We start from the raw sequence: 26,064 nt of genomic DNA on the forward strand, positions 1-26,064 counted from the left end.
TTGAGCAATGAGAGACTTAGTGGAGACTCGAGGAGCTGAGATTCTTCTCCTGAAGGAGAGAAGGTTAGTAGGGAATTAATAGAGGTGTTAATAACCATGAAAAGTTTTGAAAGAGTAACATAGAAAATATAGAACATAGATTGCAGAAGGAAGCCATTCAGCCCATCGAGCCTGCACCGACCCACTTAAGCCCTCACTTCCGCCCTATCCCCGTAACTCAATAACCCCTCCTAACCTTTTTGGTCACAAAGGGCAATTTATCATTGCCAATCCACCTAAACTGCATGTCTTTGGACTGTGGGAAGAAACCGGAGTACCCGGAGGAAACCCATGCAGACACGGGAAGAACGTGCAGACTCTGCACAGACAGTGGCCCAGCATGGAATCGAACTTGGGACCCTGGCGCTGTGAAGCCACAGTGCTATCCACTGAGTAAATAAGGAAAAGTAGAAGGATCACTAACCAGAAGAGACAGAATTAAAGTAATTGGCAAAAGAACCAAAGGCGACATGAGGAGAAATTTTATTGTGCAGTGAATTATGATCTGGAATAGTGAGGAAGGGTGCCAGAAGCAGATTCAATAACTTCCATTACTTGAAGGGGGAAACGGGACTAATTGAATAGATCTTTCAAGAGTCAGAAAAGTCACAATGTGTCAAATGGTCGCCATCTATGCTGATTCTATGGTCCGTAACGAATAAAAATACTTTTAATTATTTTTGAAAATATTATTTAATTAAATTACCATATTCTGAAGAGGCTGTATTGTTGGTATGTAGGGTGTTAGACAAATCGTATCTGAACTACTGTACATAGTTCTGGCTATTAAAACATACAAGATATGTTATGCTCCTGAAAGGGTAGGAACAATAGCAACAAGGACGTTTTTAGGCACCACATTTTTAAAAGTTCAATATTATCTACAACATTTTAAGTTTGAGAACCTAAACAAAAATGTTAAAACGAGTTCAGCCAAATTTCTAGCAATGGTGACCAATGCAAACATAAGGGCAGAAGTCAGAAATTAGGATTGAGAAGGTAAATCATGTGGAATATTTTCCTCCAAGTATAATAGAGTTCTGGAGCAATTTGCCATTCAGGGCAATTGAAAAATGCACTATGGATACATTTCGGAGAGAGAATTAATTCAAGGGTGCAATGGGGAGACAGGGTGATCTGGTTCCTTGTTTAGGATTACTGAGCTTTTTCTGCTCATATAATTGATTCATAAATCATCCATCTGTATTATGGACACAATATATCTCTCGTTTAACATAATTGAAAGCATCATCTACCTGCTTCTGTGTGGATCTTTTTACTTTGCCCTTTTCCATGATCAGCCATAAAATGAACATGTGGTTTGTTACGACAGACGAACAGACCATGTTTCTCCACAGCTTTTGAATCCAAGTAATTTGTACTAAATGCAAATCAAAAAACAAGCAAATTAATAAAACATGACCATGAAGGAACTTTACATTAAATATATTACAGCACAAAACTGGGAAGCATTGTGAGGGCAACATAAAATGTCAAAGTATTGTGAACTGTGAGGAGGATAGTGTAGAACTTCAAAAGGACACAGAGAGGTTGGTGGACTGGACAGACAAGTAGCAGATGAAACAATGCAGAGAAGTGTGAAGTGATTTACTTTGGTGGGAAGAATGCAGAGACAATCTGAAATAAAGAGTACAACTCTAAAGGTAGTGCAGCAGTATCAACCATCTACACGATGCACTGCAGCAACTCATCAAGGCTCTTTCGACAACACCTTCCAGATATACAACCTGTATGACCTAGAAGGACAAGGGCAGCAGACAACATGGGAACACAATCACCTGCAAGCCCCCCTCCAAGCCACAAACCATCCTATCCTAGAACTCTATCACGGTTACTTCACTGTTGTTGGATCAAAATCTTGGAACGTCTTTCCTAACAGTACCATTGGTGTATCTACATCACATGGACTGCATCGGTCCAAGAAGGTGACTCACCAACATTTTCTCAAGGGCAATAAATTAGTGTAGTTCAATGGGTCTCATGAAGAGACTCTGAGTCTTGTATAATTCAACAGTGAGTGGTTATTTACGACTCATAGCTATATACACATATAGAGCATAAAGACGAAGCTAGAAGCTCTCTCCATGATTGCCTCTACACAGATCCAGTACAAGTCTGTCCTCTAGACTCGGGTCATGTGTTTCTTTACATCAAAATGTGTGTGGCTTCTTTACATCAAAATGAGTGTGTAACCCTCACTGTGCCAAATCTTTATACACCACCCCCCAAATCTTTATCCGACATATTTACAATGCATTCCTGTTGCACAACATATTTTTACATTACTCCTGATACCCATTCTCCCCCCACTCAAGTCTCTGCGCTTACAGGTTCAGGCAGTCTGGAGGTTTTAGAAGCCATCCAAACATTGTCTTTACAACAGTTGGAGGAGCAGTAGACTCTTCATCTGAGCAAACCTTAATGAATAGGAGGTTGTTTGGATGTGATTGTTCTGGCATTTCATTGGTTGATCTTAATTCCTTTTTTCATTCTTGGGTTGACCATTCCTTCTCAACTCTCCACCTGGTTTAATCAACAGTCATTGGTTTACCCCATCCCTTACAGGGAGAACAAACTCACAGCGAACCTACGGTGCTCGTCCTGTCCTTCTTCCTACATGTGGTTCACTGTGATGCATGTTGGGATGGATGATGTCTCTTCCTGTTGTGGTTTTCTGTGCAATGATGTGCTGCAGTCAGATGATGGCTGCTTCTCCAATCCGGCATCACCTGGCTAATCGTTACACTGGCCGGAGGTTGCAGTGGCTGTGTCGTGGTGTCTTTAGATATCTTACCAAAGCCAGAAGGTTGAGTCTCTTCTTGCTGCTTGTTCATCTCTTGGCTGTCTTCCAATCAAGGCATGGTGGTAACCACCTGAGTGGTTGGCTAGTCTGGCCAGCAAGGAGCTTCTGGCATCACCAAAAGAAACGGACAAACCGGCTCTGCAAAGAGTGAAGACAATTCTGAGCTGAAGTCCCAGTCGAGTTTATCTTTTGCGGCTCTCGGGAACTTCCAGTTCTATGCCATTGATGGCGGAGGTTGTTTTGTCGTCTTCTGCCACTTTAAGAAGCTTTGGGGCAACACAGGCATGTTGCTCAGAAGAAAAAAAGACTTGTTACGGATGAGGTTTATGACTTCAAAGATTTGTTTGCCGCCTTAACTCAATGGCTCCAGAATCATGTCTACTCTCGGAAGTTGGATTCCTCCAGGCCCATAGAGCGACGTGTCTGTCGTTTGTGGCCAGAGGTCTCTCAGTCAAGGTCCCTTGCCCGAGAGGACATAACACTGCTCCTGTGTCCAATTTAAAATTAGTGAGGTGACCATTTCCCAAGATGCCCACAAATGATCTTTGACCTCACCCAAGAAGCACAGTTATGTTTATTCTTGCTGTGGTACCTTGACATCATGAATCAACTTGGGTAAACTGTACATATGGTCGTGTTAGCATTTGCATAGTTTTCCAAACTGTCCTTTGTGGTTTCAATTAAAATGTGATTCGGAGACTGTTGGACATTTATCATGGGCGCTATCTAACCAAAACAATATCAGAGTCTGCCAGGATTAGTGGGGTGACCCCGCTATCTAGCGGCACTCTGATACTATTTTGGACCCTGATAGGGAACGCCCCCTGAGGCTGGACTTTAGCAGCATTTCCTGCATTGAGGAGCTTCAGCGAGCGGCGCTCCTCAGTACAGGAAGAGATAAGGGGCGGGATTCACCGGCCCCCCGCCGGGTCGGAGAATCGCCGGGGGGGCGGCGTGAATCCTGCCCCCGCTGGCTGCCGAGGGGTCTCCTTGGCGAAGCCGATAGATTCCGGGTGACCGTTCCATCCGGGGTCAGTACGGCTAAATGGGTTCTTAAACTCACTGAGGTGCAAGACTGGGTCCTGTCCATCCAGATCGCAATGTCTTGTGAGATCTGGTTGGATCTCGTGAGGCATAACAGCTGTCGGGAAACCCGGGGGAGTCCTCTCCCGGGATCTACCGGCCTCACCTCCCTCTGATTCTGGCGGGACGCAGCTGGTAAATCGCGCGCCGTACCTGTGAGGTCCTCAGTGCTGACATGGTCTCCTACCCTCTAGTGGTCGGTTAGGGTATTGCTTTGCTTGGCCTGAGGTGCTTGCTCCTCGGCTGTTTCACTAGCTGGACAGTGGGGGGTTGCCCTGTACCATGACTTCCTTTCATCCCTGCAGTCGGATCTGTGCTGTAAACAAATTTCGGATTGCCTGACAACCTGAATGTCCTTTTTGTCTGAGAGTGCATTGTCCGCCACCCCCACAACAATTCTGTCCCCGATTAGCTCTGACTTCAGGACACTGTCATCACAGCCTTCATCCATTCAGACCAGTTCATTAATGAAGGAGTGAATAGGTTCTCCTCGCTTTTGTATGCATTTGTTAAACTTTGTTTTTTAAGGATCTTGTCACTACTCAAATTAATGGCTGTGTCAAATGATTTTAAAAGTTCATCAAATTTTGCTGAGGATTAATTGGTTTCTTGTTTAGAAACAAAGAAAATAGGAGCAGGAGTGGGTCTTATGGCTCTTTGAGGCTGCTCCACCATTCAATATGTTCATGGCTGATCCTCTATCTCAACAACATATTCCTGTGGTCTCCCCATACCCCTTGACATCTCTAGAATCTAGAAATCTATCTAATTCCGTCTTAGATATATTCAGTGACTTGGTGCTGAGCCTTCAGTGGCCACAAAGTCCACAGGTTCACCACTCTCTGAGTGACGATGTTTCTCCTCATCTCAGTCCTAAATGGCCTACCCTGTATCCTGAGACCGTGACCCCTTGATCTAGAACAACCACCCCACACCCGCTCCCCTTCGCACAAACAGAAGAAACAGCATCCCTGCAACTAGTCTGTCCAATCCTGACATTATTTTATATATTTCAATTAAATCCCCTCTCATTCTTCTAAAGTCTAGTGAATACAGGTCTATTTGCTCAATCATAGGACAATCCTGCCATCCCAGGAATCAGTCTGGTGGACCTTCACTGCACCCTCTCTATGGCAAGTATATTCTTTCTTAAGTAAGGAGACCAAAACTGCACACACTGCTCCAGGTGTGGTCTCACCAAGGCCCTTTACAACTGCAGTGAAGCATCCTTGTTCCTGTACTCATGTCCTCTTGCAATGAAGGTCAACATGGCATTTGTCTTCTTAACTGCTTGCTGCAACTGCATGCTTGCTTTCTTTCAATGACACCCAGGTCCCGTTGTACATCAGCATTTCCCAATCTATCACCACTTAAATAATACTCTGCCATACTGTTTTTTCTACCGATGTGTATAACTTCAAACTTAGCCACATTATACTGCATCTGCCATGTATTTGCCTACCCAGTCAACTTGTCTAAATCACCTGGAAGTCTCTTATCATCCTCCTCACTTCTACAAAATGTCATGTCATCAGCAAACTTGTAGATATTACATTTGGTTCCCTCACCAAAATATTGATATATATTGTGAATAGCTGGATACTGATCCCTGTGGTACCCCTCTAGTTACCACCTGTCACTCTGAAAAAGACTAATTAATTCCTACTCTCTGTTTCCTGTCTGTTAACCAATTCTCAATCCATGCAATATATTGCCCCCAATCCTGTGTACTTTAATTTTGTGGGACTTCATCAAAACTTTCTGAAAATTCAAATACACCACATCCACTGGTTCTCCCTTATCTATTCTGTTAGTCACATCCTCAAAAAACTCCAAAAGCTTTGTCAAACATGATTTCCCTTTCATTAGTTGATGCTGGGACTATCTAATCCCAAAAAAAGTGTCATATTATCACATTCTTATAATAGACACCAGCAATTTATCTACTGCTGATGTTAGGCTAACCGGTCTGTAATGACCTATTTTTTTCCCTCCCTTCTTTTTTAAATAGTGGGTTTATATTTGTCAGCCTCCAATCTGCCAGGAATGTTCCAGACTCTACAGAATTTTGGAAGATGTCAACCAATGGATCCACTATTTTCATGGCCACCTCCTTTAGTTCCCTGGGATGTAGATTATCAGGTCCCAGGAATTGATCAGCTTTTAGTCCCATCAATTTCTCCAGCACTGTTTTTCTAGTAATTCTAATTTCCTTCAATTCCTCCTCCTCAATAGACCCTTGGTTCCCTAATTTCAGAGAAGTTCTTTGTGTCTTCCTCAATGAAGTCAGAACAAGTGGTTGTGAGGCCCGTCTTTGCTCTGTATTATAAGTTCTCACACCTTGGACTGGAAGGAACCTACACTTTCCTTCACAATCTTCTTCTTTTTATAAATTTATAGAAGTGTTTATAGTCCACATGTTTACTCTCATACTCTATTTCCCTTTTTGCCTGTCCTTCCTAAATATCAAATACCCCTAACTATTATATCATTGGCCAATGGACCTATCAGATAAAGCAGTGTGTTAACCTGCCCAGTTTCTGTCCTTCTGTCCAGACTTGAAGCAATCATGTGCCTAAGGAATCTCTTTCTTCAACACCCCTAATTTTCTGATTGGCCTGGATCTTGGATGAGTCCAAACTGGCGAGTAAAGTAGAATGTTGATCCATGGTCATGTATAATTTAAAATACTGTTAGGAAATACAACATGTTGTTGCCATACCCTTTTTCTCATTGAGATTTCCCAGCTCGTTGGCTTTGGTGGGCTCCCGCAGTAATATTAATTCGCTAATTTGTGTTTCAATTTCAGCATTGACTCAGTGAATTGACATTTTTGCGACTCTCCCACAGTATCTAAGTATTTTTGGGTCATGAAACTTTCACTGTGGGTGCGATTCAGTGCATTGAAGGTAAGGTCCGCAGAACGGCATAATGTGTGAGGTGTTTCTCTGTGGCTGCAGCGCTGAGAAACATCCCTCTACCTAACTGTACATTGCTGTTTATTTTGGCCAAGGAGTTTCTCCCTGCCAAGGCCGCATTTAAAGGGATTTCCTGCTGTCAAGTTTCAAGACTCCTCACGGATCGGAGTGCGATTTTGGAAGACAGTCCCGATCGTCACCCCCCCCAAACCCTCACCCCCCAGGAACCCTCTCACCACACCTCTACATAAGCAAGGCCACCCTTCCCAACCTGCCACCTGAGCACCCTGACACTGTCATCCAGGATGGCAGTCTGACAATGCCAGGGTGCCACCCTGCCTGGACCAGCTGGGGGTCGCCAATGGCCTGGGAGAATCCACCCCCCCCCCCCCCCCCCCCCCCCCCCCCCCACACCCAAGGTGTGCCATTACACGTGATCCACATTTGTGTTGACCAGTACTAAACAGCAGCTTGGCGAGGTGTCCTAGGCTTGGCCACTGAGTCCCAGGCACTGGGTGAATCCGGGTATTTAAATGAGCCATTAAATATCCGGATTGCGCCGAGCGAAGCGAGTCGGTTGACTCGCGATCAGCCCGGTGCCCGACGCAAAGCCCAATTTGGATCCATGCCGGGCGCAACGGGATCCCTGAATCACACCCTGAGTCTTTTAACTGCTGATTATTTGTTTAATTATATTTTTCGATCGAAGTGAGCTCAGCCACTATGTGGTCAGGTGCTGACTCTGGACTCAGGCTGTTTGTGGTGCATTTTAAAATGGCAATTCTGACTGCCGCTAAGCTTTTTAAAACTTGTTCCAGCCAACAACATAAATATTTTTAGCATATCTCTGTTATGCCCTCTGACTTTGCACTCTTTGGGAATATAGAAGTTGGACTTCCACAGGATTCAATGGAGTCTTTTGCTGCAGTGTGGAGTTTTATTTCTGCCTCTGAAGCTTCTCTTTGGTGATCTTCTGACCGACACTTCTGGTGTGTTTTGTCCAGTTACAATGCTGCTTTTTCAATCTTCTAGGTTTTAAATTTCTTCTCCAGCTTCTGTGATGTTCTGGGGTGTTCCAGTAGCACCCACCATTGTAAGATATTGTGTGTTCTTCAATAGATATGAGGAAGAGGTTCTGAGTCTTGCATAGCTGAACAGTAAATGTTTATTAACTACTCAACTATGTATATGTATACAGTATCAGGTCAAAGCTAGGATTGATCTCCATGTTTGCCTCTACACACTCTATCCAGTACGAGACTGACCTCGAGCCTCAGGTCATCACGGCAGAGAGAGCAGCATGGTAGACAGAGAGGGCAGCACGGTAGCATTGTGGATAGCACAATTGCTTCACAGCTCCAGGGTCCCAGGTTCGATTCCAGCTTGGGTCACTGTCTGTGCGGAGTCTGCACATCCTCCCCGTGTGTGCGTGGGTTTCCTCCGGGTGCTCCGGTTTCCTCCCACAGTCCAAAGATGTGCAAGTTAGGTGGATTGGCCATGATAAATTGCCCTTAGTGTCCAAAATTGCCCTTTGTGTTGGATGGGGTTACTGGGTTATGGGGATAGGGTGGAGGTGTTGACCTTGGGTAGGGTGCTCTTTCCAGGAGCTGGTGCAGACTCGATGGGCCGAATGGCCTCCTTCTGCACTGTAAATTCTATGATAATCATGTGTTCCTTTACATCACACTGTGGGCGGTACTGTATGCAGTCCCATATTGACCCTTTGTATGCCAGATTCTTATTCTACACAAACATCACCCTATCTCCCGTGAAATAATTTTTAAAAATAGAGAAGTTGGGACTGTTAAAAATATAAAGTTGAGAGGAGAATTGAAAAAGTTGTACAAAACTGTGATGGTATGAGTGGAGTAGACAGAGAGAAGCTGTTACCACTGGTGGAAGAATCGGAAACCAAAGGACACAGATTGAACATAATTGGCAAAGGAAGCAACGAGGACACAAGGAAACCTGTTTTACACAATGTGTGGCACAGCCTGAGAGTGTTGTGGAGGTGGATTCAATAGAGGCATTTGGAATGGAATTTCAATAGTATCTGAAAAGGAAAAATGTGCATGGCAATAGGGCGCAAAAGCAGATTGCTCCTACAGAGGGCCAGCACAGTCACGAGGGTTGGGGCAGACTCAACGGGTCAAATGGCCTTCCTTCTGCACTGTCGAGCTTCTATGGTTCTATCAGATAGGCTGAATCGTCTCCTTCTGTACCGTAACTATTCTACGATCTTATTAACAATTGCTTACACAGATAAAGGCTAGAAACGAAACAAGGAACCTTTGTTTATATATAGCTTGGTAATACCAACATGTTATTGCACATATTGTCTTAACCTGTGTGGTAAACATCAAGATGTCTCCCTCATTAACATTTATGCTGTTTTTCTTTAGACATTTGCTGCTATTTTAAATTCTTATGATACACTGCCAAATCAATATCTCCATCTTTTTTTTTGTGAGCAAGTGCTGTTTCTGCATGTAGTTTCTTCTGGCACATATACTGCATTCGCTTTTGATTGATATGTACCCTGATACAAAGTATTTCTACCTAGATAATTTTCCCTCATTCAATTAATTAAGGAGGATAAGCAGGCAATCTGCCTAGAATTTAAAAAAAATGTTCCAAGTCAGTTTCCTGAACTAATTGTGCATGTGTTTTGTTTTTAATTCATTCTCGGGTTATGGACATTGCTGGCAAGGCCAGTATTTATTGACCATATGTAGAATCAAAAGGATGGGTTTTCTTCTTGAACCACTTCAGTGCATGTGATAAAGATATTCCCTCACTGTTGGAGAAGGAGTTCCAGGATTTTGACTTTGTGTCTATGAAGGAATGACAATACATTTCTTGGTTGGAATGGTGTATGGTTTCGAGGGGAAGGTGAGGGTAGTCATGTTCCCTTGTACCTGCTCCATTTGTACTTCTTAGTGATGGAGCCAGTGGTTTGGGGAGGCATTGCTGGAAAGCCGTGATGGTACTGCAGTGCCTCATTTAGTTTGTGCACCAGATAGTCACAATGTGCCAATGGTGTAAGGAACTGATGTTTATGATGGGCGATAGCTGGTGATTCGGGGATGGAGTGAAGCAAAGAACATAAGGTAGACTTATATTGGAAAAAGAGCGTGCAATTGCTATTAGACAAATTACGTGGATGTGAACTGTTGGTCAAATAAATGTACCATGTATCATTATGGCACAGATGGCAAGTTTATACTATTCTTGGAAAAATCACATTAAAATATCTAGTTACTGTACAAATAATATTCTTCTGCAAGACTGTTGGGTAAATGATGGGGCTCTGTCACTTAGAGCATAACTACACACTGGAATGGGAAATTTTTGTGTGCATCATGTAAATTTGTGCCTTTGTGTGTTTTAACTACATTGTCCTGGATCTGATCAGGTTTCTTGGGTGTGTCACTCCTGGCAAGTGGACGTGCCAATTATAGTATGCAGATTTTATATGTATGTAATGAATCAAAATGCAGCAAGAGTCTATTTAGTCTATTAAGCAAAGAATAGTAGACCTCTGCCAAGAGTTATGTGATAACTTGGATAAGATTCTTCAGGGACAACACTCTGACCGACACTATTTAAGTTACCAATACCTACTTTACGTATAAATATTTTTCAAATCCATGGATTATTGCAATATAAATAGATTAGAGCCATGTGCCCTTGATGCAGATTGCAAAAGCTGTTTTATATGTAACTATGCAACAGTGTAAAGGATTTTTCCTATTATCACAGCTAAAATTACATTTTTTTCAAAATACGTCCCACCACATTTTTGGATTTTCCAGATCCAAAATCAAATACGACTGTGACCGATAGGATGAGCAAGTTTCCAGTTCACTATTAAGGTTGCTCTGTAACAATTGTCAAGGAACATTGAAAAGTGGATCTGACTGATTCACCCATCCTCCATTATACCAAGAAAATGCCCCATCAGAGAAACAATCACTGAGTATATATATGTTTAATGTATATATGTCAAACTATGACCACTGTTGGAATCCAATTCTGTAATCCAATTCTGTAATTGAAAAACTATTATTTTGTTAACATGCAGATAGTCTGTGATGTCAATATCACTTCCCAGGAATCTATCAGGAGGCTTTTATTCTGGCTAATTACTCACCTTCAGGGAATTCATGATATACAAAAGCTTGCAGCACTGGCTTGTTGATATATTGCCTTGTTCCATTTCATCTGTCTGAGTGTAGTCAAACCATTTACCTTTCCACACAGTTTCTTGGTAAAATTTATGAGGCTGAGAACAAAGGTGAAGGGACACTATCAAGGTTGAAAAAAAATAGTTTATCAGTAACTAGTAATTTGTCGATGCCAAGCATTGGTTTTAAACCCTTGAAAATTGCTGCTGAAAGGAGAGAGATTGAGGGAAACAACAGGTTTCACAGTGGTGAGGTGCTAATAAAAGGACAAAGTAGAATGTGAAACAAAAGTACATTTTTATTTCTCCACAATGGAGATGTTAGGAGCAGCAGCAGCATACAGCACGTATATTTGGAAATTAGGATGAACAGAGTAAATGTCAGAGGGGCAGTGATGCAAACAGTAATTATAAATGAGAAAGAATAAAGAATAAAGAGGTGAAAGAGCATTTTTCATATCAGAAGATAAACTTCTTCTCCAAGGTGTTACTAGAGCCATCCCAGAAACTGCAGCAATATTGCAATCATGTACATACTTGGGCTTTGTTATTCTGAAATTATTCTGAGGCAGTCCCTCGGGATCAAGGATGACACTAGCCCACACTAGAAATACGTTCTCAGGTGACTGAGGAGTCCAATGCATGACCTACTGTTGCAGTCACAGGTGGGTCGAGGAGAGGGTGAGTGGGATGTCATGATTGCCACGCGTTCCTTTTGCTGTCAGTGTTTGGCGTCAGCTTGCTCTCGGCGATGAAACACAAGGTGTGCAGCTCCTTGATGGATGCTTTTTCTCCACTGGACGAGGTACACAGCAATAATATCAAACCACTGGTCAGTGACCTCAATGCTAAGTTCAATGGTACAATCAGGCTTCATGAGTCAGCAATGGTGAGCATCTACTGGTCTTCTGCAGTAGCAATGGGTTCAACTTTGAAAACAACATCAAATACAAGGACAGCCACAAAAAATGGAGTCTCCACATGGTAACACCTTTAGCATTACTGACTTTCTATGCATCAACAACAGATGGAAAATATCCCCTTCAAGATATCCAGATGTGTCGAGATACTGATGTAGGTCCCTGACCATCACCTTGTGCTAGGCAAGATCTACCTGAAGCTGAAGAAGGCAGCAACCATGAAGTCACAAAGGCCAAGGACTTGTTGAACCGATTCCAGCTGACTATCTCCAAAAGATCCATAGTACGAATGAAGCGGGGCAACAATGAGGATTAGTGGGAAACCACCAGTTCAGAAATCACCATCGGACAGAGGCGAGGAAACAACAAAGAATGATTGAGCATTGATCCAATGTGGAAGTTAATTGTTGAAAGAAAACTGGTGATGTACAAGAGGGATCAGGAAATGTACACTGAACAAAACAGAGAAGACAATGAGATGCATAGAAGACTGGACAAAGCTGGGAAGAAGAGCTGCAGGATGGATAGATTTACAATGCAGGAAGACAGAAGAAACAGTACATTGGAATAGCTCCAAGAAGCAGTACAGAATCATGCGAAACCTGATGCCAAACAGATGAATATCCATCATCAGCGGGATTAGAAAATCCCGCCAGTGTGAAAGGTCGCAAAATGCCGAGCTATAGTTCAACGCAAACACCAGTTTCCACTCTTCCCTTCTGGATCCTCTCCTTGTCCAGGCACTTCCCAGCTTTTAAATACTAGTTTCAATGAGCATCACCTACTTTCGATTCACTCTGAAGTTAGTCCTGGTTTACTCTTAAAGGGACCTGCATTTAAATCATTGACAACTGACTGGCACTACAAGAAGCATGCCACTATATGAATCAAGGGTAAGAACAGTGGGACATTATTGATGGATGTGGAAGAGGAGGCGAGGTGGTTGAAACCATTTAGGGACATCCTCAACCAGCCCAAGCTCATGTTTGAGTTCGGTGACAGCCCCGTACCTCAAAAGTCAAATGTCAACCTGGGAGAAATTGACAGGTCACAGGTCCAAAGAGCTATCAAGAGCCTGAAGAACAAGGCACCAGAAATCAATGCAATACCAGCAGAGCTACAGAAACATAACAAGAACATCATTGCAACAGAGTTGATGGACCTGTTCGATAAGATCTAGATCACAGAGGATGTCCCAAATGATTGGAAGTTGAGGAGTAATCAAGGGAATATCAGCGACTGCAACAACTGGCGGAGAAACATAACTGTCTGTACCTGGTAAGGTCTTCAGAACAATGCTCCCCAGCAGACTGAAAGCAGAAGTAAACAGTATCCTTCAACAAGAACAGGCAGCTTTGTGAGCTAGCAGATCATGCAACGAGCAGATTGCTATGCTCAGAAACATCCTTGAGCATAGCCGAGAGTATCAGAAGCATCTTGTTATCAACTTCATTGATTTCAAGAAGGCTTTCAATAGCACCTCTCAGCAGTTACTCTGGTACATTGTGAAACAGTACATCATCTCATTGTGGTATATTAACATCTTCAAAGCCGTGACTCCAGATGCTGTGTCAGGACCAGCCCAGGCACAGCATGCTCCTTCAACATCAGCGCAAATTCTCTCCATTCCTTTTCTTCTTGGTTAGCAAACTCATCGTGAAGAAGGTAATGGTGGCAAGTGCAACTTTTGGCATCACTTTGCTGTAGGAACAATCATGTGCACTCCAAGACATGGCCACCTGTCTTAAGTAGCGGAGCCAAGGTTTATCTCTGCATTAGCTGCAAAAGACCAAGATAGTGATTCCTGCTCATCAACAAGACCCTCCCATCACCATCATGCAATGGAACATTAAGGGCACTGACTGCTTCCCATAGCTCGGAAGCAACATTTCTCTGCAGGGCGATGTTGAGATTGACATCCACACAAGAATCAGCAAAGCACCACAGGTCATCCAGCAACTCTACATGGTCTGGATATGTAACATGAACAACGGCCATGAAGCTGTGACTTGTCCATTGTAGCACCAACTGCAATCTATGCCAGCAAGACATGGAAGAGAAGACCAGCAACTACATTGGTGGCACGGTGGTGCAGTGGTTAGCACTGCTGCCTCATGGTGTGAGGACCCAAGTTCGATCTCAGCCCTGGGTCACTGTCCATGTGGAGTTTGCACATTCTCTCCATATCTGTGTGGGTCTCACCTCCACAACACAAAAAGATGTGCAGGGTAGGTGGACTGACCACGCTAAATTGCCCCTTCATTGGAAAAAAAATAATTGGATACTCTAAATTTTTTTTTTTTTTTTTAAACGATAACATGTACATTGGACATTTACACCAGTGTTGCTGACATAAGACCCTGCACATCACATGGAGGGACAATATTGCCACAAAGAAGTGCTACGGAGAGCTGGGCAGCAGTGCCTGTGGGACATAGTCATGGAGAGATGATTGAGACTAGCTGGACATGTATTTTGTCTCTGGGACATACCAAAATGGCAGTGGAATGGACACCACCAGATCAAAAAGAAGATGGCGCTGGCCAAAGAAGACCTGGCAAAGTACATATATGGAGGACCCTCAATAGTGGAACATCGGGGACAGCACGGTGGCGCAGTGGTTAGCATTGCTGCCTCACGGCACCGATATCCCAGGTTCGATCCCGGCTCTGGGTTACTGTCCGTGTGCAGTTTGCACATTCTTCCCGTGTTTGCGTGGGTTTCGCCCCCACAACCCAAAAATGTGCAGGGTAGGTGGATTGGCCATGCTAAATTGCCCCTTAATTGGAAAACATTAATTGGGTACTCTAAATTTATCAAAAATAAAATAAAATAATAGTGCAACCACGGGCGAGATTTTCCGTCCCTCCGCTCCGGAATCGCGCCCGGCGTGGGGGCGGAGATTAGCCGTTCACGCCAGAAATCCGGCGCTATTGCGCTTTTGCGATTCTCCGTAGACACGCCAGTTCAGCTCGCGCGGTCAATGCGGAGGCGGTCGGGGCCATTGGAACAGGCCCCCGTGGCGATTCTCCGTGGTCGACCGGCCGAACTGCTGCCAGCGTGGTTTACATGTGGTACCACCCCGCAGGAGCTGGGACCCCCGGCCGCGGTCCTGGTGAGGGGCGGGGCTATCTGACTCTGGGGGGGGGGGCATCAGCAGTGGACAGGCCCACAGTCGGGGGCCACCGATTGGCAGGCCATCGCGATCTGCGAGGGACCCACCTTCCTACATGTGGGCCCGCGGGCTCCGCCATATCAGCGGCACCCGCGCCGAGGTGGGCCACCCGCTCATGCGCGGACCCGCTTGCGGCCGCCGTGCGGTTTGGCTAGCAGGGCCCTGCCGGCAGCCAGAGCTGCAGGACGCACGCCGGGGCTCTACTAGCTCCCTGGAAAACGGAGAATCATCCCGGACCTTCGAGGAAAAAGTCCGGAGTGATTCTCGCCATTTTCCGGCGGGCATGGGGACTTAGTCCCCAGGAGGGAGAATCTCACCCTTCATCTGGGCTGGAGTGAAAAGATTTGAGAGGGACCAATGCTGGGAGCTGGTTTAGCACACTGGGCTAAATAGCTGGCTTTTAAAGCAGACCAAGGCAGGCCAGAAGCACGGTTCAATTCCCGTACCAGCCTCTCCGAACAGGCACCGAAATGTGGCGACTAGGGGCTTTTCACAGTAACTGCATTTGAAGCCTACTTGTGACAATAAGCGATTTTCATTTTTCATGGTGCTGGAGTCTTGCTGTCCACTGACCTGCACAGGACTGGGACTAATCCCAAGTAAGTGCAAGTCCTCTGATATTCCAGGTACATAATCATGACACTACCCTATTCTTCCACCATCTTCCATGGCTCCTCTGTTCTGATTACAATTTGATGATCAATATTGGACACAATATTCAAGATTATTCCGACAGCATTGTACATTCTCGACTCAATATGCTCGCAACATAAATCCTGTAATTTAATAAAACATTGTGTTTGCTTTGCTAATTGCTGTTCCACTGTGTTCTAACATACAAATGTTCAGTCTAACACACCAAGACATCTTCACATGCGTAGAATGCGCAAAACTCCATGACCAGCTTAGCAATATTTAACATGGAAAGATGAAATGGGACCCAAAATAATTCATGTTATTGATTGGATCAGTGATTGCAGAATTGTTTTAAATTGACCAACCCAATGCTCTAAACACATATTGTTGCTTTGGTATTTCCAAATATTAGCAAGAGAAGATGAAAAAAACCGGCCAGCGGGTAAGGAGGTAGGGTGCGTAAGGTAAGTGGATGAGGGGATAGGGTGCCAGCTTCGTGGGGTGGGGAGGTCGGTTTGGCTGGGGGTCAAGGGCAGACGAGGCGGATGCCCAATTTTGAGTTACACAGGAGTTAAGACTTGTTTTTTTTTTTGTCTAACCTTTCCTGGGTAACTATCCAGGACAGTAAGTCAGAACTATCCAATGTCTCTAACATTAACTCAGAGGGTCCAAGAGAGCAGGGGAATTGCTGATCAGAAGAAAATTCCCACAAGGCCATTGCTTTTGGATTTCCAAGGGGTCCCAATCATAAAATCACTAAAGTGCAGAAGGAGGCCATTTGGCCCATCGCATCTGCACCAACTCTCTGAAAGAACACCTGAACCTAGGCCCAGTGCCCCAGTCTATCCCCGTAACTCCGTCTAACCTTTCGACACTAAAGGGGCAATTCACGCAATTTCGACACTAAGGGGTCAATCCACCTAACCTGCAGATCTTTGGACTGTGGGAGGAAACTGGTGCACCAGGAGGAAACAAACCCACTCAGATACGGAGAGAATGTGCAAACTGCGCACGTCACCCAAGATCGGAGGTGAACCCGGGTCCCTGGAGCTGTGAGGCACCAGCGCCACGCTCGGGGAGTGCCCAGTCTCCAATTATCTGAAGATCAGAAGATATTGGCGCATATTTCCTCTTACTTTCTCTCACACACAGAACTACTTGCATTCAATCCCTTCACACACTGGCACACACACTATTTCACAACTTTATTGTCATCAGCATCATCTCAGCAATATCAGATATAAGTTAATGGAGGGGACTTGCTGCTTGGTTGCTCTGCTTCTTCTGGAACATTTCACTCAAAATTGCCGAAACTAGTCAAGGTATATTGATTGCAAATTACATCCAGAGCAATTCTGGTTTCTGCTATCTTTTGTGTTAAATTTTAAACGTGTGCTCAAAGCTGGTCCCTCCATAAAACTGACCATATGCCCAGATCAAATTCATCACCATTCTGCATTTATGTTACCTGGAATAACAGGAAGACAGAGCACTGGGCTAATGGGAAGATTCTTGGTAGTGTGGATGAGCAGAGAGATCTCGGTGTCCATGTACATAGATCCCTGGCTACCCAGGTTGAGAGGGTTGTTAAGAAGGCGTACGGTGTGTTAGCTTTTATTGGTAGAGGGATTGAGTTTTGGGGCCATGAGGTCATGTTGCAGCTGTACAAAACTCTGGTGCGGCCACATTTGGAGTATTGCGTGCAATTCTGGTCTCCGCATTATTGGAAGGATGTGGAAGCATTGGAAAGGGTGCAGAGGAGATTTACCAGAATGTTGCCTGGTATGGAGGGAAGATCTTATGAGGGAAGGCTGAGGGACTTGAGGCTGTTTTCGTTAGAGAGAAGAAGGTTAAGAGGGGACTTAATTGAGGCATACAAGATGATCAGAGGATTAGATAGGGTGGACAGTGAGAGCCTTTTTCCTCTGATTGTGATGTCTAGCACGAGAGGACATAGCTTTAAATTGAGGGGAGATAGACATAGGACAGATGTCAGAGGTAGGTTCTTTACTCAGAGAGTAGTAAGGGTGTGGAATGCCCTGCCTGCAACAGTAGTGGACTCGCCAACACTAAGGGCATTTGGCGTTCAAATGGTCATTGGATAGACATATGGATGATAAGGGAATAGTGTAGATGGGCTTTAGAGTGGTTTCACAGGTTGGCGCAACATCGAGGGCCGAAGGGCCTGTACTGCGCTGTAATGTTCTATGTTCTATGTGTTCAAGAAGCTCTGAACATTAATCTCTTTCTTAGCACAACAACACTAATTGGTGTATTTTTAAACTTTTCAAGTATATGTTTTTTTAATTTACTATGAAACTGACTACAGTACTGCAAACCGAAGCATATGGTTCCGTAAAGATTTTTAAAGTCACTTTCAATTATTTAAAATTGGGTTACTTACAGGTCGTGGACTAGATGGGCTTTAAACCTACTTTCCCACTGTATTAATCAAACTCTAACAAGTTATCTGTCGAACTAATAATGATATTCCTATATTTTTACAGCAACTTAAAAAAAAAATTACATTCTAAAAAGTTGGCTATGATTATGCAGATGTGTGGTAGCTTGAGCAGAAACTGGAGAACAAGAACAATTTCCCAAAACTAGCTCAAGCTGGTCTCAATTTGCACTGATGTCACAAATTGCATTTAAAGCAGAACCTCTACTACACTAGATTTAATTAAATTCCGCACAGTAATTCGGCCGCTTGCAATGACTATAACGGCGATAAAACACCAAAGCTGGGATTTTCTCGTCCCCATTTCCCCCCGCCCCTCCCCCAAGCTGCCAAGAAACCTGCTGCCGGGGGCTGGGGGAGGGGGCAGTGTTCAACGTCGGTGGGACAGGAAGATCCTGCCAGCGAGAACTGCCGGAAAGTTCCGGCTGAGGTAAATGTTTAGCTGTCCGTCCTTTCTGGCTGGCCTCACTAAAATGGAATGGAAATATTTAGCTATACAGCCACATTTTAAAATTTCTTCTTACAGCAGAACATTAATAAATTATGCTATGACTATCGCGAGTGAACAGTGGCAGTGGAGATGGGATTAACATTTTCCTTCAAATTCTAGGCAAGTGAAGAGATCACGAAGACTGTCTTTGCTGAATTTATCAAGCAAATTACTCTTAGAAAAAAAATTGCTCATCACCAAGCCAATAATAAAATTATTTTAAACAGAATCAATTGATTATCCTTTCCTTTTGGGTGTTAAACGCTGTATTTTCCTGTTGGCTGATATAAAAAAATACAGAGCGATTTTCCTTCAATGTCCATGATATTACCACTGCAGAAATCCTACATCACAGAAGGAAATCTACAGAGACACAGTAACTTGACTGCAGGCTACTACTTTTTAATATTTAAAACATTGTTAATATTGCTAAACAGAAAAAAAATTGAGATCCTGATTAGTTTGTTAAATAGTTTCATGAGCATGAGCTGTGTATTTTTAACTGGAACTCTTTAACTGGAATATTCCCTTTAGCTCCATCTTTTGTTTTAATAAATGTGGCATCACTTTCATTTGTCGGAAGCATCATCTGTTTGATGAAATGATAAATGATGCGACATGATAACATTTACATTATGGTAAACATTATGATAAAATTTACATTATTTTGATAATGTTAGAATGCTTTTATCCGATAAATATCCTCAGTTGCCCAACTACCCAGTAGTTATAAACCAGTATTAAAATATTCTTCCCAAAACATTTTGGAATATCCCAGATACGCAGGCTCGCCACAGTATAGAGCTCCCAGACTGCAGATGTAAACAGATAACATGTATTGAATGACAGAGTATCTAGACTACTAAATTAGCAAAGGTCAGTAAAACACTTCACTATGTGAAATCAATGTGAAATATCACTAGCACTCAGAAGGATTGGGCAAACATGCATTGAATAAGATAATGTTGAAAAATATAAACCATTACCAATAAGCTACTCATCTAAAAGATTTTTTAGTGAAAGGATTTTTAAATGCCTAATTTAACTTACTTATCTGGATAAAGAACCTTAGACAGCCTGTCAGCAACAGTGCTAAAGTTCAACTACCATGTGGGACCATTGTTTTTCCACTTGAAAACAACCCAGCACAGAATCCTGACCGACTTTCGAGCACATTTAAAAAGAAATTGGAGGGACATCACGGTGGTGCAGTGGTTAGCAGTGTTGCCTCACGGCGTCGAGGACCCAGGTTCAATCCTGACCCTGGGTCACTGTCCATGCGGACTTTGCACATTCTTCCCCTGCCTGCATGGGTCTCACCCCCACAACCCAAAAAGATATGCAGGGTAGGTGGATTGACCACGTTAAATTGCCGCTTAATTGGGGAAATAAGAATTGGGCACTCAAAATTTATTTTTAAAAAAATAAAAAGAAACTGGTGACTTTAACAGTTAAAATATGTCACCACGGTGCATCAGCTTATGCTCACACCATAGATTTGGTACTACAAAAGGTGCCTTGAAATAAGAACACAATTTATTTTTCCCCCCTTGTTCCTATTAGCTGAATACCATGAGATGTGTAAGAATGGAGAAATTTGAGCTTAAGTAATTGTTCACTTTAAAAGATTGCTCTCACCAATCCTCAGGTTTGCCTTTAATAGGTATCATGTGCTCCTAAGATAGGTCAATACCCATATTTATTGACCACATCAATGGTTTCACATCATTGCTGACATTTGCTGAACATGTCAATTGTTAAAATAATTTGGGACTAGATGAGCTCGGTCAGAGTGGCTTTCATTTACAGGGAAAGGAAATTCTGTACGGCATGTTAAACATTCAATTCCCAATCCTTGACACTAACAAATATATATATATATATATTACATATATACTTAATATTCACAAGCAGATATTATTTTAAGCAGAATGGATACAGTACATTTCCATTTCCCACCCATATGTTAATTATGGAGGTAACTTCCATATGTGACCCTATACTTTAACAGGTGTCAATACGTCAGACAAGCCAAGCCATTGATAACAGACTCCTCTCCACCATTTTAATGCTAGTGCATCAATAAGTTATATAAAACCTCCATTAAAATAGTTTGTGAAAGGAACAATGTTCAAGCACATCAAGAGCTAATCTGATAATATTGCTGGCAGCAATTTCAACCTTAGTACCTACAGTACACATTGGCTCTGCCAAATCTGTTGCATTATTACTGGGCAGCCAATGCGGAGAAGGTGTTGGGGTGGTTTGGGGATCAGGAGGTTAGTTGGGTACAGATGGAGTCAGGGTCATGTTGAGGGACAGGTCTGGAGGCCCAGTTGATGGCATCTCTGCCGTTTTCGCCAGTGAAATATTCTGGGAATCCAGTAGTAGTCGCCACATTGAAAATATGGCGGCAACTCCGTTGGCATTTTAAGCTGAGGGTGGTGTCAAGGTGGGCCCCAATCTGGAGCAACCACTTATTTGAGCTGGTAAAATTAGATGTTACATTCAGGGGGTGAAAAGACAAGGGCTGGAGAGAGTGAGGGATTTGTTTCTGGAGGGGTGGTTTGTGAGTTGGGGGGAGTTGAAGGGGAACGCAGATCTTAGGAGGCCGGAAAGGTTCATATATTTGACAAAGGGTCATCTGGACTCGAAACATTAGCTCTTTTCTCTCCGTACAGATGCTGCCAGTCCTGCTGAGATTTTCCAATATTTTCTCTTTGGTTTCATATTCCAGTATCCGCAGTAATTTGCTTTTTTTACATTAATATATTTTCAGGTGCAGGCCTTTGTTCAGCGGGCATTTCAAACTTTCCCGTAGGCACCACCATCTACCTTGCTGGAACAAATACTTTCATGTGCGGGTTGGAGGAGGGCAGTAAATCTGGGATTATATGAATGGATCATGGGGGAAAAGCAGTTTTCGGTGGATGAGATGAAGGCTGGGTGGGAGGAGGAGCTGGACCCATTTTGGAGGAGGAGGTCTGGAGTGAGTCCCTGCGTATGGTGAATGCAATGTCATCCTGCGCTAGGTTGAGCTTGATACAGCTAAAGGAGGTGTTTAGGGCGCACCTCACCAGGGCCAGGATGAGTCGATTGAGGGGTCAAGGATGTCTGAGCGGTGCTTGAGGGGTCCTGCTCTCCATATGCGCATGTTCTACTCCTCTCCCAAGCTGCTGGGTTTTTGGGGGTCCTTTTTCTGCATCATATCAGAAATCCTGAATATTGACAGAGCCCTGCCTGTTAGTTGCTGTGTTTGGGCTGTCAGACAAACCAGAGTTGAGGGCAGGGTTGGGGGTGGAGGCTTTGGCATTCACATCGTTGTTGGCCCGGTGACAGAAACTGCTGAACTGGAGGCAGGCAACGCCACCCAGTGCCAAAGAGTGGCTGGGTGATTTAATAGAATTCTTGCACCTTGAGAAGGTCAAGTTCACGGTGAGGGGGCTAATCGATGGGTTCTATTGTAGATTTGCGCCATTTATTTTGCACTTTAAAGATCTGCGGTCACTGTTAGATATTAGTGGTGGAAGGAGGGAAGAGGTAAGTGAGGGTGGGTGATTGTTTTGGGTGATATTTCTGTTATTGGGGTTCCTGTCAATGTTGTTGTTTGTATTTTTTCTAATTTATGTGTTGGTCCTGTTTATTTTGTAAACTTGTTCATATAAAATGTTAAAGTTTCAATAAAAGAATTGTTTAAGAACACACAAAGAAAAAATATCTACAGTACATCACTTCACTGAATTTCCATAGCTTTATGGCCACTTAACGACAATTTTACATTTTGCTGGTTCAATAGCTGGCAACATTCAAAGGTGATGAAACTGGTACGTTCCAATCAGTGGTCAAAAGGATATTGCATAAGTCTACGCATCTATTAAGCTTCCATAACAATAGCAATCCATTGTCACAGGAATACTTCTAATGAAATAACTTTGAATAATAGATGTCTGGTAGTAATTTACCAGGTAATAATTCAATTGAATCATTCTGATAACATTTTAAACATAAGCAGAATCCCCATATTGAATTATTGCTTGATAATGGTTATCTTCACAATGTCCAAGATACTGAGCAGATTGGCAATGGAACACTAATGCATCTATTTATAAATGGCAAATGCCAGTTTGCACGACTGAATAAATATAACTGGGGATAGTTCTTCCATTCATTCGTGAAACAGCCACCTTTTAAATGCATAAAAATTATTACATGCTTTTGAATAAATTATTTTTATTTCTCACCATGTTACATATACATTTATGAAAATATAATAAATACCACTCTAAACTACAGAACATTCAAATTTGACACTGGTACCCAACTACAAGATCAGGCAAGAATGATATGTTACAAGCTTTCTCTGGTTACAGGCCACAAGAGCCCGGAGATCCTGCGCAAAATTAGTTTGGTCATTCTCAACCAAGTTCCTAATGAACACAGTGCAACTCCTCTCCTTTATAGTCAACTTCCATGGTTCTGCTCTCTTAACGTTCTAGCCCGCTGCTGAATATCTCCTCCAGAATTGTACCTTTCACTTCTACCCCACCCACCATGTATTTCAGAATGCCATCCTTGGTCGCCTCATCCATCATTTACATGCTGTCCACAAAGTCGCCTGTACGTTTGGGGTCAGAGCTTATCTGTACTCAATTCCCCCTGTATATTGTTCCTCAGTCACTTAAGTTTCAACTGCTATTGCTATCCTCTTCAATTGCCAATCCAACATCACACCCTGATGTGTTTGAACTTCAGAACAGTAAAACCAAAGCCATTGCTTTTGATTCACAGAGGCATTTCTAAATCACTGACCTGACTTTCACTTTAAGCTTCCCAAGCTGAGCTTCTTTCGCACATCCAATGAACAAGTACTCCTTGTTTCACCTCCAAAATATCGCCTCCTGCCACTCTAATCTTTTTCCTGAATTACAATTGGACACTGGTGGTTTTAGCATTTCAGGGTTTCATTCTTAAATGTTTCTTCTTTTATTTTTGTGAGGACAACGAAGAATCCAGCAAGAGTTTTCAGGATACAAAGAAATAACATTTATCTACAAATTAACATATATATATATATATATATATATATATATATATATATATACAACAGCAGCAACAACTTCTCTTGCTGCCAAACACCTCTCTCTCTGGTCCCAAACTGGCCAGCTCTATTTATGCAGGGAGTCTGCTAATGATTTCTCCGCCCCCTCATTGGGGAAGCTCATACTCCCACAGGATTGTGGGATTGTCATTAGTCCCCAGCCAATGGTAAGCAGGCAGGTTATAACATCCCTCCCCCCAAAGTCGAAGGAATCCACCGAAGACCCTGGCGAACGAGGGCGTCGGACTCGTTTTGCCGCAGGCCGGACACCATTTGCACAAGGCGCTGGATCAGGCGGCGTGTAACAAGATGGAGACCAGCGCTTCCGTGATGAACGACGTAACGGTTGTACGTCCACGGCCCGTCGGCCCGAGGATTGCCCCTCTGAGGTGTCTTGTGTCTCCATCTTGGAGTCTGAGTCTGCTGCCTCTGTCATCTCGGTGTCTTTATCTCCACGCGGTTCTGTCACGACCTGCGCAGGCTTTGAGTGAGGGACCAGAGGAAGATTGTGAGGAATACTTTCCATTGTGTCTAGTCTCTGCGGTTGTAGGAATGAGCTCCTGGGGCGGGAAATCTTTGGCAGGGATAGTTGCAACCACCTCACCGGTCGTGGGGATTGACATGGGGCTGGTCGATAAAGGCAATTGGCTCAGTGCGTCGGCATTCCCTATCTGGGTTCCTGGTTTGTGTTCCAGAGAATACTCGCATGCAACAAAGCCCAGTGCTGGATCCGTGCGGAAGCAATGGGCGGTATTGGCTTATCCTCTCTGAAAAGTCCCAGCAGAGGCTTATGATCAGTCACGATAGTGAAATGGCGGCCATATACGTACTGGTGGAAATGTTTCACCGCAAAGACCACTGCCTCCTTCTCGATCAGCGCGTATTTTTTTTCTGCTGCAGTTAACGTGCGGGAGGCGAAAGCTATCGGCCGCTCGGCCCCGTTCTCCATCTTGTGGGACAGGACGGCCCCAATACCATACGGGGATGCATCACATGTGACGAGCAAAGGCTTTCCAGGATCATAGTGTGATAGTAACCCAGAAGACGACAATTGTTGTTTTACTCGCCGGAAAGCGGTTTCTTGCGGCTGACCCCAAACTCAGGTGTGATTCTTCTTTAGCAGAAGGTGCAACAGGGCCAGCGTAGTTGCCAGATTGGGGAGGAACTTTCCGTAATAGTTTGCGAGGCTGAGAAACGAACGAAGACGCAAAGTGTCAGTCGGGGCGGGGGCCTGTTGAATCGCGTGCACCTTGCCTGCTATGGGGTGCAAACCTTCGCGGTCCACTTGATAGGAAAACTTCCTTCGCCTGAAAAACGCACTTTGTGCGACGTAAATGGACTCCAGCCTCCGAAAAGCGTCTAAGGACAGCCTCCAAATGTTCTAAATGTTCCTGCTCCAATGTCCCTGTGATCAAAACGTCATCTAAGTAAACAGCAACATGCGGTAAACCTCTCAAAATGCCCTCCATAACGTGTTGAAAGCTAGCGCAGGCAGAGGATACTCCAAAAGGCAAACGTGTATATTCATACAGGCCCCGGTGTGTATTAATCGTTACATATGGCCGGGAAGCAGGGTCCAGCTCCAACTGTAGGTAGGCGTGACTCATATCTAATTTTGTGAATGAGAGTCCGCCTGCAAGCTTCGTGTAGAGATCCTCTATGCGAGGCATTGGATATCGGTTGAGCAGGAAAGCCGTATTCACTGTAAGTTTATAGTCGCCACACAAGCGAACTGTGGCATCTGGCTTCATTACAGGTACAATTGGTGCTGCCCAGTCAGCGAAACGGACGGGCCTGATGATACCCAAAGTCTCCAAACGAGTGAGCTCCCCTTCTACCTTCTCTAGCAAGGCCCAAGGCACCGGGCGCACCCGAAATAGCGCGGCGTGGCTCCTGGTTCGACTTGGATACGGGCGACAGCCCCTTTTATTTTCCCCAAACCGGGCTGGAATACATCTGGGTATCGTCCTAGCACCTCAGTCAACTCTCCAGAAACTGGAGGATGTGCTGCCACTGCAGCCGCAAATGGCACAACCAGTCCTGACCCAACAGGCTGGGCCCATGGCCGCGCACCACGATAAGTGGGAAACGCCCCTCCTGGTGTCCATAAACAATCACGGAGACTGCTGCGCCAGTGTCCAACTCCATCTCAAGTGGGTGATCATTGACCCGTACTGTCACTTTAATGGGGGCCACACGGGGAGCTGCCACACAATGCAGCTGCAGGCAGTCAT

General features: G+C 44.0%; 1 protein-coding gene across 6 annotated transcripts in view; it reads right to left on the bottom strand.

The window, feature by feature from the left end:
* LOC119976738 overlaps window positions 1-26,064 on the bottom strand; it is a 489,950-nt gene that overhangs the window by 10,639 nt on the left and 453,247 nt on the right. For all 6 annotated transcript variants that reach the window (XM_038817468.1, XM_038817467.1, XM_038817469.1 and 3 more), the window contains exon 8: window positions 1,296-1,420. In XM_038817468.1, the coding sequence (XP_038673396.1) occupies window positions 1,296-1,420 (125 nt within the window). The remainder of the gene's footprint in view (window positions 1-1,295; window positions 1,421-26,064) is intronic.

This window comes from Scyliorhinus canicula, chromosome 13, assembly GCF_902713615.1.
Source record: "Scyliorhinus canicula chromosome 13, sScyCan1.1, whole genome shotgun sequence".
In the NCBI taxonomy this organism is placed as follows: Eukaryota; Metazoa; Chordata; class Chondrichthyes; order Carcharhiniformes; family Scyliorhinidae; genus Scyliorhinus; species Scyliorhinus canicula.